Here is an 11802-nt window from a genome sequence, read left to right as displayed (position 1 = left end):
AGTGCACTCAGCAGGCTGTGAGGTGGCTGACACAGGATCACGGAATCGTAGAACTGTAGGGGCTGGAAAGAACCTCTGGAGATCGCCTAGTCCAACCCCCCTGCTAAAACAGGATCCCTCCAGGGGTAACTTCATTATAGAGAGTCTCATGGAGTTCCTTGAGAAGTGCAGAGTCCTGCATCTGGGGCGAAACCAGCCCAGGCACCAGTGTATGCTGGTGGCACTCGGCTGGAGAGCAGCTCTGCAGGAAAGAGCCTGGGGCTCCTGGTGGACACCAAGTGGAACGTGAGCTAGCACTGTGTCCTTGCCGCTAAGAAGGCTGATGGCTTCCTGGCTGCATTAGGCAGAATATTGCCTGTGAGTGCTGGGAAGTGATTCTTCCCCTATGCTCAGTGTTGGTGAGTCTGCACCTGAAGCACTGGGTCCAATTCTGACTCCCCCATATAACCGACAAGTGAACGAAGAAGAAAGACTCCAAAACAGGGCTACCAAGGTGATGAAAGCCCTGGAGCACCCCTTGTAGGAGGCAAGGCTGAGAGAGCTGGGATGTCTCCGTGTGGAATGTCTATAGAGGCCTGAAGAGAGCGTGCAGAGAGGTCAGAGACAGGCTCATTTGGGTGTGCCCAGTTCCAGGACAAGAGGCAGTAGGCACAACCTGGAACACAGGTTCTGTCTGACCAGCAGGAAGCACTTCTGTGCTGTGCAGATGTCAGAGCAGTGGCAAAGGCTGCCTGGAGAGGTTGTGGGGTGGATCCGTGGGGATCTCCAAAAGCAGTCTGGACGTGGTCCCAGGAACCCTGCCCTGAGTCTGCTGAGCACAAGGATCCAGAGGTGTCTCCAACCTCAACCATTCTGTGATTTAGTTATTTTTATTGAGTACTCCAAAACCCATATGTTTGTTGGCAGTGTTGGTTTTCACAGCCGTGTTTAAAGCTTTGTGTCTCTATGTGGTCAGCTCTTTAGAAACCAGTTGTACAATTTCAAATTCACTCATCCTCGAGCTTTCAAAGATAAGCACCTGGAGCCCTTTTCTTTCCGGACTGCTGAAATATCCTGGGGAGTCTGCAGGGAGAGGAAGGGAAGGAAGAAAAATGCCACAAGTAACAAAAAAAGAAAGAAGAAAGAAAAGAAAAACACCTGTGGAAGACACAGGTAAAGGAATCTGTCAAGTTACCTAGCTCAAATTTTCATTGAGAAGGAAATAAATACTGGGAATAATTTCAGTTTATTTTCTTAGCTTCTATTTGTGCAAAAAGGGAATCCAAGCGTGCATTTGGTTTGCCTGTGCGCTGGAAGCTCTGTTGCTGCTTTTTTGCTTCCAACATAACCTCTGTTCATGTTTCTGGTTGCCCTTCAGAACCTGCTGTGCATAAGTAAAACAGAGCCAGCACGTTGGATTCAGTCTCTAACCAAAGAGGCCTTAAGCTGACCAGAAGCAGCAGTGGAGGCATTTCATGGTGAGTAGGCACAGAAGTACAATTCTGTGCCCAGGTGTTAAGGGCACGTAACAACTTTTCAGAAGTTACATACCTTGAGTGTGAATGAAGAGCTTTTCCCTGCTTCTGGATTTTGCTGCGTGATTCAGGAACTTGTGTCTGATGGCAAACTCCTGCATGTTAGATTCCATGGTCGTTAGGTACCGTGTCTGTTTGCCAGGTACTGTACTCTCCTTCAAATCCCTCTCTAAAACCCACGTCTGTCAGAAAGCTCTAGAAGTAAACTAATTGAAATGCTACTGTGAAATAATCCTGCTCCTGATTAAACAGAGGCAGGAAATTCTTGTATCAGTACGATACTGCAGCATTTTAAGCCCGGCTGTCCATCATCTCAGCTTCGCTGGGCTCTTGAGTGGAATTCAGAACTACAGTGCACAAATCTTAGGTGCCTTTCAGATCCCTAGGGCAGCTGTGGTCCAGACGTGATCTCTAGTACCAACTAATGGAAATGTAGTTGAGTATTTCAGAAGTGAATGTCCCTTTATTAATATCAGTCAATTAATATAATGTGTGTTACATTTAGCTTCATCACTTTTGTACTTATTTGACGTATAGAAGATGAATGCTTCTATTTATTTTCTCACAGTCTCTCAGCTCTCAAACTGCTATTGTAAACTTTAATCCATTTGGCAGAGCAGCGAGCAGAGCAGGCAAGTGTTGAGATTGGGCATCAAGGTAGCAACAAAAGCCAAGAGCATCAAGGAGAAGGAAGTGAGGAGAAGGTAAGTGAAAGGCAGAGAAGGTGATGGTAGGCTAAGGCAGGGTAGGAGCAAGGGAGGTGAGGGTAAGGGAGAAAAGAGGGGAGGGGATGGGAGAAGAGGAAAAGGTCGGAGACGGGAATAAAGGAAAACCTATGATTTTAAAAAAAAAAAAAAAGAAAGGAAAAAAATGAGAAAAAAAATTAAAACAGAAAAGAAAAAAGGAAAAAGAGAAAAGAGAAAAGGGAAAAAAAAAAGAAGAATATATGAAAAAAGGCAAAAAGGAAAACCGAATAAAGGAAAGAGACAAAAGGTAAAGAGAAAAGAAGAAAAAAGTCAAGTAAAAAGTAAAGAATACCACCTAAGAAAAGAATGGGTGGCAACAAGTAGAGAGCAATGCATGGCACTGCAAAGGAAAGCAAGGTGAGAGTAGCAGCAAAAGCCAAGAGAGTCAAGAAGTCAGTGAAGAGCAGGAAAGGTAAGCTGGGGCTTGGAAGGGTATTGGGTGGGAAGGGTTGTTAAAAAAAAAAAAAATAAATAATAATGAAAAAAGCGTTAAGTGAAGAAAGAAATGAGCTCAATAATAACAATTAAAAACAGTGGATTGCAACAAATACAGGGCAGGCAAATATGGAAGCTTACTGTGTAGCAGTTACCTGAGGCCCCTGACTGATGAGTGATCCTGGGATGGAAGAAGGAGTTTTGCCAGTTTGATGGGGGCTGATAGTTGTAGCTGTAGTCACAAATAACTGGTTCTGTAGTGAGAGCTGAGCCTGGCAGTTCATCTTGTTGGTGCCAAGACTTGTTTTGCAAGCAGGTTTTCCACGTTGGCTCTGCATGACGCTTTGGATGAGCGGGTATGGAGTGGAAGAAACCCTGCAGAGCCAGGTGAGAACCAAAGCAGGAGAGAGGAAAAGTGCCCTTTGCAGCAGGGACGCCGTGCTGGCTCTGCCCATCGCTTCCAGTGCCACCGTGGTCCTTCTCTGTCCAAGCACGTGAGCCAAGCACGTGGCCTGGTGCGTGTCCCTCCCTTCTTCCTTGCTCTCCATCCCTCCCCTTATCCATCCCTTCACTTCTGTCCACCTCTCCTTCCACGTTCTCCATCCATCCTCTTCTCCATCCATCCTCTTCTCCATCCATCCTCTTCTCCATCCATCCTCTTCTCCATCCATCCTCTTCTCCATCCATCCTCTTCTCCATCCATCCTCTTCTCCATCCATCCTCTTCTCCATCCATCCTCTTCTCCATCCATCCTCTTCTCCATCCATCCTCTTCTCCATCCATCCTCTTCTCCATCCATCCTCTTCTCCATCCATCCTCTTCTCCATCCATCCTCTTCTCCATCCATCCTCTTCTCCATCCATCCTCTTCTCCATCCATCCTCTTCTCCATCCATCCTCTTCTCCATCCATCCTCTTCTCCATCCATCCTCTTCTCCATCCATCCTCTTCTCCATCCATCCTCTTCTCCATCCATCCTCTTCTCCATCCATCCTCTTCTCCATCCATCCTCTTCTCCATCCATCCTCTTCTCCATCCATCCTCTTCTCCATCCATCCTCTTCTCCATCCATCCTCTTCTCCATCCATCCTCTTCTCCATCCATCCTCTTCTCCATCCATCCTCTTCTCCATCCATCCTCTTCTCCATCCATCCTCTTCTCCATCCATCCTCTTCTCCATCCATCCTCTTCTCCATCCATCCTCTTCTCCATCCATCCTCTTCTCCATCCATCCTCTTCTCCATCCATCCTCTTCTCCATCCATCCTCTTCTCCATCCATCCTCTTCTCCATCCATCCTCTTCTCCATCCATCCTCTTCTCCATCCATCCTCTTCTCCATCCATCCTCTTCTCCATCCATCCTCTTCTCCATCCATCCTCTTCTCCATCCATCCTCTTCTCCATCCATCCTCTTCTCCATCCATCCTCTTCTCCATCCATCCTCTTCTCCATCCATCCTCTTCTCCATCCATCCTCTTCTCCATCCATCCTCTTCTCCATCCATCCTCTTCTCCATCCATCCTCTTCTCCATCCATCCTCTTCTCCATCCATCCTCTTCTCCATCCATCCTCTTCTCCATCCATCCTCTTCTCCATCCATCCTCTTCTCCATCCATCCTCTCTTCTCCATCCCACTCTCCTCTCCCCCATCCTAGGTGGGCCTCCAACCCCTACATGCCCCACTCCAACCCTTCCATCTCCCCATCGCCCATTCCCCCCCATTCCCTCCCCGCCATCTCCTCCTCCTCTGGCTTTAACACAAACTGGGAAAAACAAGGTTGTACCCCCAGAAGTTACCGAGATCTTAAATCCTAAATTACTTAGGAGTGTGGCTATCAGGGATGCCTGGCAGAGCCAAAATGCAGCCCCAAAGGAAGTGAAGTTAAAAGCAGGAGCCAGCCCAGTCAGCGTAAAGCAGTGCCCTCTGAGGATACGAGACTGTAGAAGGATAGAAATCATAAATAACTTTTGGAGTTTGGATTGCTAATTGAATGTGAGTCCAAACACAGCACCCCAATCTTCCGATGAAAAACTGGACGGCAAGAGCTGTAGTTTGGTACAAGACTTGAGGGCAAGTGATAGGACTGCTGAATGTATGCACCCAGCGGTAGCAAATCCATACACTTCATTAACCAACTTATGAATGAGGAGGTGGAGTTTCCCTTCTGGATTTGAAGGATGCCTTTTTATTATTTTATTTTTGCCTGCTTTGACCAAATGCAACCTAAAACCATTTGCCTTGGAAGAGGAGAACCCCAATACGGGGAGAAAAGAGCCAGTTAACCTGGACAGTGTTAGCCAGGGCTGTGAGAACAGCCCAGTGATCTGTGAGAACTGGTCAACTCGTGAGCCTGAGACTTGGGTGCCTCCATCCCAGGGTGGAACCTTACTGCATTTTGTGGATGCCACAGCAACAGAAGAGGACTGTGTGCATGGACTGTGAATTTGCTCCATTTCTTGGTGTAAACGATTATCAGGCTTCTCACCAGACAGCCCGAGTGATCAAAAGGAAGGAAGCAATCTGCTGAATGCCCAGAGTGCTTTTCTCCCACACACATGTGGAGGTGCATGAAAAAGGTAGCTTTTAGTTCAGGGCTGACTGACTTGAGTGTGTGTGGTGAGTGAGGCCTTGGTTCTTCTTTTTCTTTGCTTGGGGGTTGGGTAACTGGGTGGGCCTTCCAAAGACAAGGGTTTGCACTCTTGTTTTTCAGGCTGTTTGAGCTCCTGTGGTTCTGAAATGGTAGAAAGTACAACGAACATGCCAGCAGGACAGACATGCAAGAAAATGAACGCAGAATCTGTTTCCTGTGCTTGTGATTCAGTTCTGCTGTCTCATTTAGCTTTTTCAACTGCATATCTAGAGTTCATGATAATCCTATGAAAGTGACAATAAGATGCATTAAGTATTAAACTGGAAAGCATTCTAAGCAGAAATCTGTTCTCACCATTCCTCCCTGTTCCACTGCTGTTACTAGCAACGTTCTGCAGATTCTGAGATGTTTTGCTGGAGAACAAATGCCTATTCAGCAGTGTTGAAACCAGGCTGTAAATTGGCTGACAAAATCCATGAGCATTCCGTGGTTTCCAGGATTACAGCAGCACTTTGGCAGTGTACTGCTATTCCAGTGAACCGATGGGCTGATCCCTAGAGGTGCTGACGTGGTGATCAATGAAATGCAGAAAGAGCATTTTCCAGCTGTGTGCAAAGATGGATTCTATTTAAGGGCGATATATTCTTAGTCTGTGTCCTTCTGCAGTGTTTAGGCTTATAATGTGTTTTCCAAATGCATTTTTGTTGAAGATCTCTAATGTACTGGGAAGTACCTCACCTTCATTGTAACTCGTATTTCTGAGTCAGAAGAAATGCACCCCCAGAAAAGTGCAATACAAAACTCAGTAAGAAGCAGAGGCACAAAACTCAGTAAGAAGCACATCTACTCTCACAGGTCACATTCTGGGCTCTCCTGTTGCCTTCAATGCACTCAACAACAGGCAGTTTAGAAACTCCCTTTATACTCTGTTTTGTGACTTCCACTCACCGTGGATCAAAGCGGCTAGATATAAGCAAAAATGCAACTCTCCTTACAGACTTTGCAAAAAATGGTTTAAATTAGGTTCAGATGTTGATCTCCAGATGTTGATCTTCAGTGGTGGGTCTTGAAGGGTTGCTGTTTGGTTGACGACTGCACAAACTTATTTCTAAGTCCAAAAGTGGTTGAGTCAGCCTTCCTTGGAGTGGCAGCTTCTGGCCTTAGGATCTCAGCAGAAACTCCTTTGTTCCCACCTCCCGGGCCTTGCCAGCAGATCAGATGGAGCAGGGAGGTGCCCACCTGCATCCTGGTTTTCATGAGATACGATGGTGTCCTTCCCCACTTCTCCCATACCAAGCTGGAGTTTCTGGTCACAGGCCAGATATTCTGCCAGTAAACACTCCTGAGCCCTCTTCTGAAGGCAAACAGCTCCCAAGAAATGCTTTGAAAGGTAAAATTGTCCACAAATGGATGTTGGTTGCTGCCACACAGACACTTCTCATCTGCTGCAGAAGTCAGCGTCTTACTGCAAGAAGTGCCTGAGAAAGCAAACTTTCAGCCACCAACAAAGAAGGGTTCAGGCAGGCACCCAGGAATGGCACAGACAGGAATTGCAAACCTGTCTGTCAGCCTCAGGTGGGGCTCTGCTCCTCCTGGGCACCCCACGCCCTGCTCAGCGTGGGCAGGACTGGACAGGACATCCCCCGCCTGGGGAGCTCCACTTTGATTGGTGGCAGAGTCTGCAGAGATCCAGTCCTCTTGTGCATCTTTGCTCCTTTTCTTACGGTGGAGCACGTTCCCTTCTCTTCCTGGGGCTCCTCTTGGGCAGAAGATGCCCCCGGGATCGCTGGCAGCTGACTGAAAGGACAGAGTGGGAGAGGTCTGCCTGAGTGGGGGATGGCTTTGGGGCCGTATCCTGCAACCCCGAGCCAGGACCCCTGGCTGCAACGCAGCCTTCCCTACACATAGCTCTCGGGTTGCGCTGGTGCTTTCCTGAGGGCTGGAGAGGGGCCAGCCCTGTGAGCTGGGGGCTCCCAGCAGCCCCATCCCACCCCTCCACTGCTGCATTCACGTGCCCTGAACAGTGCCTGCCTGGCGTTGGGGAATGGGCTCTTGTCGGGGTGGGGAAACACAGCGTGCAGATCTGTACCCTGAGCCTGCAGTCTCACCTTGCCTTCCTCTTGTCCTCGCTTGTTCCCTCCTCAGACTCCACTACAGAGGTGACGTGGATCCAGCTGGGGAGGGGATGCAGTTCAGGAAATTTCCCTGCAATTGAGAAGGACAGATCTCGTCAGAGGAGACTGACTGTGGACCTGCTGGCCCGGTGACACGCAGGGTGCTCAGTGTCCCAAAGCACCCAAGAGGGCTGCTCTGCCCCCCTTGCAGATGCAGTCTCCCTCTGTGCCCTCCGTGCCTCGTGCCCAGCTCCTCCTCCCCAGGCTGCAGCTCTGTTTTGGGACTGCATTAAGGGCTTTGCTTTGGGAAAGAGGAGCTGGGTGGCGCCTGTGCGGTGACAGTGTCTTTTGGGGGCTCATTTCCTGGGGGAAAGGACAGGGCCGAGGACCCCCCGTGCTCTTGCCATCCCCTGGGATGGGAGCACTTGTGGGAACGTGGCAGCCAGCATCTCAGATTTGATGAGGACGACGTGTGGTCGGGAGGAGAGGCAGTGCTGAGCTGGTGTGAATGGTTTCACAAGTCAGATCCTGTGGGTGATGGTGGGATGGGGATTTTGCCATCACGTGTTGGTTGCGTGTGGTATGGAGAGGGACTGGCAGCTGCTTTACCTTCCTTCCCCCGGCCAAGACGTAGCAAAGGGACTTTTGAGGCCTTGCAGGGTTTCCCAGGCGGTGGTTTGGGCGCAAACTCCCGTTTAAACCTGTACAAAAGGAGAAGACGCGGTGTGAGCCAGGGCTCCGGCGGCCCTTTCTGCTGGTTGGGATCACCCTGCTCACAGGCAGATTCTCACATCGCCTGAAGGCCATCCTTCCCCAGGATCGACTGAGCCCCAGAACCAAGGACTGTCCTGGGAAACGGAGTCACCCGGCCACGATGGGGTGAAAATGTCACCTACATCCCTTCATCTCTTCCACCAGATGTACCTCTCGAGAGAAGGTCAGCCTTCCCTGAGTTCCCTAAGCACCGTGACCTGTGACCTGAGGTGTTAGCGAGCACCAGGGGAGCCTGGCACGCTGCCTCTAAGAAAGCATGGAGTGTGGAGCAGGGTGGATTCGCGTGGCCACATTCCATGACCGCCCTGCAAGGATGGGGACTTGATGACGCTATTGGAGCAGATAAGCTACCCTGTTTTCCTGGCCCACCCTGAGCCAAGGCTTTCCACCTTACATGTTTTCAAGTACACTCTGCAGGACAAAGGTATATTTGACTTGGGAGACTCAAGCTCTACCCGAAAGTAAGAAGTGGTATAAAACGGCATGAGAGAGAAGGAATACGGGGGGGTGGAAGGATGCCGTAGGCAAGTGGGGAAGCAGGGGCTGCAGCCACAAACATCCTCACCTGGGAAAGACGATGACTCGGCCTGAGGAGGTCAGCGAGGCTACAGCTGCCATCCGGGACACCAGCATGTTCAGCAGCCAGGGGACCTGCAGGGGAGGACCAGGGAGGATGCGGGACGTCCTCATCAGGGCTGAGGCACTGGGGACACGAGGAGCTGACGGCAGCACAGCTCTCGCACGGCCCAAGCAGCCGGCCAGCGCCTGGTGAGCCATGTGCAGGCAGCTCTGGGCTCGTGGGACTGCCCAGGCCACGGAGAAACCTACAGCTCACCTTGAAAACAACTTTCTCTAGGTTCTCCTTCCCGCTGATCCTCTCCAGGAAGTCGTAGTAGAACTTGACGTGGACTCTCGTTCCCTCGATGAGGAGCACTCCGATGTCCTTCAGGACAAAGGCGATGTTCTCCCCCTTCTTCAGGCAGTGGGAGACGAGGGACGTGGTGCCGAATATGCAGGCCTTCGCAGTCTGCCGGCTCACAGATGCGGCCGCGGCCACCTGAGAGTATTTGAGGGCCTCCACCTCCTTATGGCCTGGAAAATCACACGGCAGAGTTTGTCATGCGGCGGCTCTTCCACGGCTGCTTCCCAAGTGCTGCTTCTTGCAGTCACCACCCAGGACAGCCCCATATTTGCACGGACTCCATGCAGGGAGGGTGAGGTTTGCTTTTGCAATGGATGGCTCCATTCGTCCTGTCTGTGCAGCAAGAAGGGGTTTAAGCCTCCTCGTACCTGGCAGGTAATCCTTGTTATCCGCGAGGTTACGGATGCCCGCAAGGTTCCTGGCCAGGTGAAACGCAGGCCACTGAAGAGTCATGGTTCCATCCTCAGCCTCGATCCGCTCGGAGGCAATGCTGAAGGAACCGAGGGTGGGAATTCGGACTCCCTGCACGTGGAAGAGAAGGGAAGGGCTGAAGTGTGAAGGCTGGAGGAAGAGCTGAAGGTTGCCCCGTCCACGGACGGTGCTTTGGGTCCTGCTGTGCCCTCTCCCACTGTTCGGAAGCTCAGGCAGGGCGGTGGGAGAGCTTTGGGAAGGAGCTGCCCGCTCCTCCCCCTCCCTTCGCCCTCCAAAAACGCGGCACAGCAGTCAGGGCAGAAGCAGCCTCGTGGAATCCAGAAGCTTGCAGAGCTTGTGATCAGCCCCAGCACACTTGGTGCAGTCATACCACGCATGCGGGAGGCCCACTGGTACCCGAGAGGCATTTTGGGGGTGAATAGCCTGCTTTCTGTGGAGGGGAAGAGTCATTGCGTTCTGTGGCCCAAGGCGAGGGGACTCCCCACCCCTGCAAGCAGACAAGTGGGAAGAAGGCGCCGACCCACCTTGCGCAGCAGGAGCTGCTCTTGGACATAGACGGCCACCGCATCCCAGACAGCAACTTGCTCTGCAGGGCAAAGGAAAAGCAGGTCACGCTCTGCTTCTGCCGCTTCTCCTGCTGGCTCAGGGCAGGAGGGAGGTGGCAGATGGAAAATGTCGTCCCTGTCCCCAGCCCCACACGGAGGCAGCCCTGAGACGGTCCCCGTGCCGGCTGTGGGCCCGCGTACCTTTGGCGGTGACCTCTGGCATTCTGTAGCCCCGCTGTGTGGCGGGGCCATCCTCCCAGAATTTCATCTCGGTCTGCTTCACACCAGCGCGATGGTCCCTGTTGGCAACAGCCATGCCGGAGCCCAGCCAGTTCATGAGCCCCATTCTACTGTTCAGCCTGGTGCCATGTGGTGTGGAATATTGCTTTGGCCCTTCTGGGTCGGCAGTCCTGGTTCTGTCCCCTCCCAGCTCCTCGTGCCTCCCCAGCTCCTCACTGGCAAGGCAGTCTGAAGAGCTGAAGACGCCTTGGCTGAGTGGAAGAACTGCCCAGCAACAGCCAAAGCATCGACATTATTCTCATACAGAATCCAAAGGACAGGAAGCACACACAAAGAAACAGGGTTGGTTGGGTTTATGCCAAGGTTTTGGTAGCAGGAGGCTGAAGGTATGGCTTCTGGGAGAAGAGACCAGGACCAACCGTTCCTGCAGACTCCTCCAAAACCCCTTGGCCATTGGCACGTGTGATGGATGTATTTCACAGAATCATCACAGAACCATAGAATGGCTGGCCTGGGTTGAAAAGGACCTCAAAGATCATCTCGTTTCCACCCTTGCAGGGTCGCCAACCACCAGACCAGGCTGCCCAGAGCCACATCCACAATTTGCTGGCAGTTCTTTGTGTGCACAATGGCCACAAATCCAATCAGGTCCCTTTAGTGCTACTGATCAAAGGGTCCATCCCATTCATCAGCCAGTTTATGAGCTTGAAAGTATGTGGTGGTGAGAGGTCCAAAAGGACACCCTGCCACATTGCAGTTCCAGCCATGACCAGTATCACTCTCATTCCTGCTCCACTTTCACCTCCAAGCTCCCTGGAGGCGTCAGGCCTCCAGGAGCATCTCATACCTCCAGCTTCAGTCAACAGGGTGTTGTTGGCGGAGGACTAGAAGTGAGAGAACCCTTGTCCCAGTCCCAACTGATTGTATGTACCACCCCCATTGATGCACAGTGGGGCTTCCTGCTCGAGGTCCCTTTTCAACACCCATTTTACGATAAACCCAAGTGCAATTGCTTGTCCCAACGTAGATACCACCTGGCTGAGTACGATTCAGACAAAAAAACCCCACAGTGGGATTTTGCATTGGCCATGGAGATGGATTCTTCCCAGCGGGTAGCGCGGTTGATTCTGCTGTAGCTGCTTGCCAGCCATTTAGGGGCGATAGGAGTTGAAACCCAGGGTCAGGTTTCAAGTCCCATGGGTCCTCCGCAGACCCAACAGTTACTCAGCCTATAGACATTTGCTATTTGCTCAGCCAGTTGCAAGAAAAAGGGTTTTTTATATCCCACCCCTTCCCATCCCTGAAGTTTTGGGGAAGATGACCAACTGTGACAGGAGTTGCAACACATACTATCCAGCAAAATAACAAAAATGACATTTTGGTCAAACGTTGCAAGACTAATCACCAAAGCACCAATGATTAAAGTCAGCTGTCGGCCTCCCTGTGTTCAGTCACGGTCCCTCAGGAGTCTTCTGTAAAATAAAACAGAC

General features: G+C 51.2%; 1 protein-coding gene across 1 annotated transcript; it reads right to left on the bottom strand.

The window, feature by feature from the left end:
• Positions 1 to 6738: 6738 nt before the first annotated feature.
• LOC149914025 (coiled-coil domain-containing protein 81-like) lies at positions 6739 to 10245 on the bottom strand. Its single transcript, XM_090128100.1, has 6 exons — positions 9464 to 10245; positions 9009 to 9265; positions 8739 to 8824; positions 8009 to 8100; positions 7394 to 7490; positions 6739 to 7082 (listed from the first exon to the last, which is right to left on the bottom strand). Exons 1-6 carry the CDS (start codon positions 9546 to 9548, stop codon positions 6857 to 6859), a joined length of 843 nt encoding a protein of 280 aa, XP_089984226.1. The 5' UTR covers positions 9549 to 10245; the 3' UTR covers positions 6739 to 6856.
• Positions 10246 to 11802: the final 1557 nt, after the last annotated feature.

This window comes from Phasianus colchicus, chromosome 32, assembly GCF_987193195.1.
Source record: "Phasianus colchicus chromosome 32, bPhaCol1.hap1.1, whole genome shotgun sequence".
Classification (NCBI taxonomy): domain Eukaryota; kingdom Metazoa; phylum Chordata; class Aves; order Galliformes; family Phasianidae; genus Phasianus; species Phasianus colchicus.
This window is presented reverse-complemented; position numbering and strand designations above follow the sequence as displayed.

Excerpts from the sequence above, each read along its gene's own strand:
- LOC149914025 (XM_090128100.1), bottom strand. The coding sequence starts at position 9,548 with ATGACTCTTCAGTGGCCTGCGTTTCACCTGGCCAGGAACCTTGCGGGC. Across the intron at positions 9,266-9,463 it reads TAACAAGGATTACCTGCCAG|GCCATAAGGAGGTGGAGGCC; the intron begins GTACGAGGAGGC and ends GTGATTTTCCAG. Across the intron at positions 8,825-9,008 it reads TAGAGAAAGTTGTTTTCAAG|GTCCCCTGGCTGCTGAACAT; the intron begins GTGAGCTGTAGG and ends CCTCCCCTGCAG.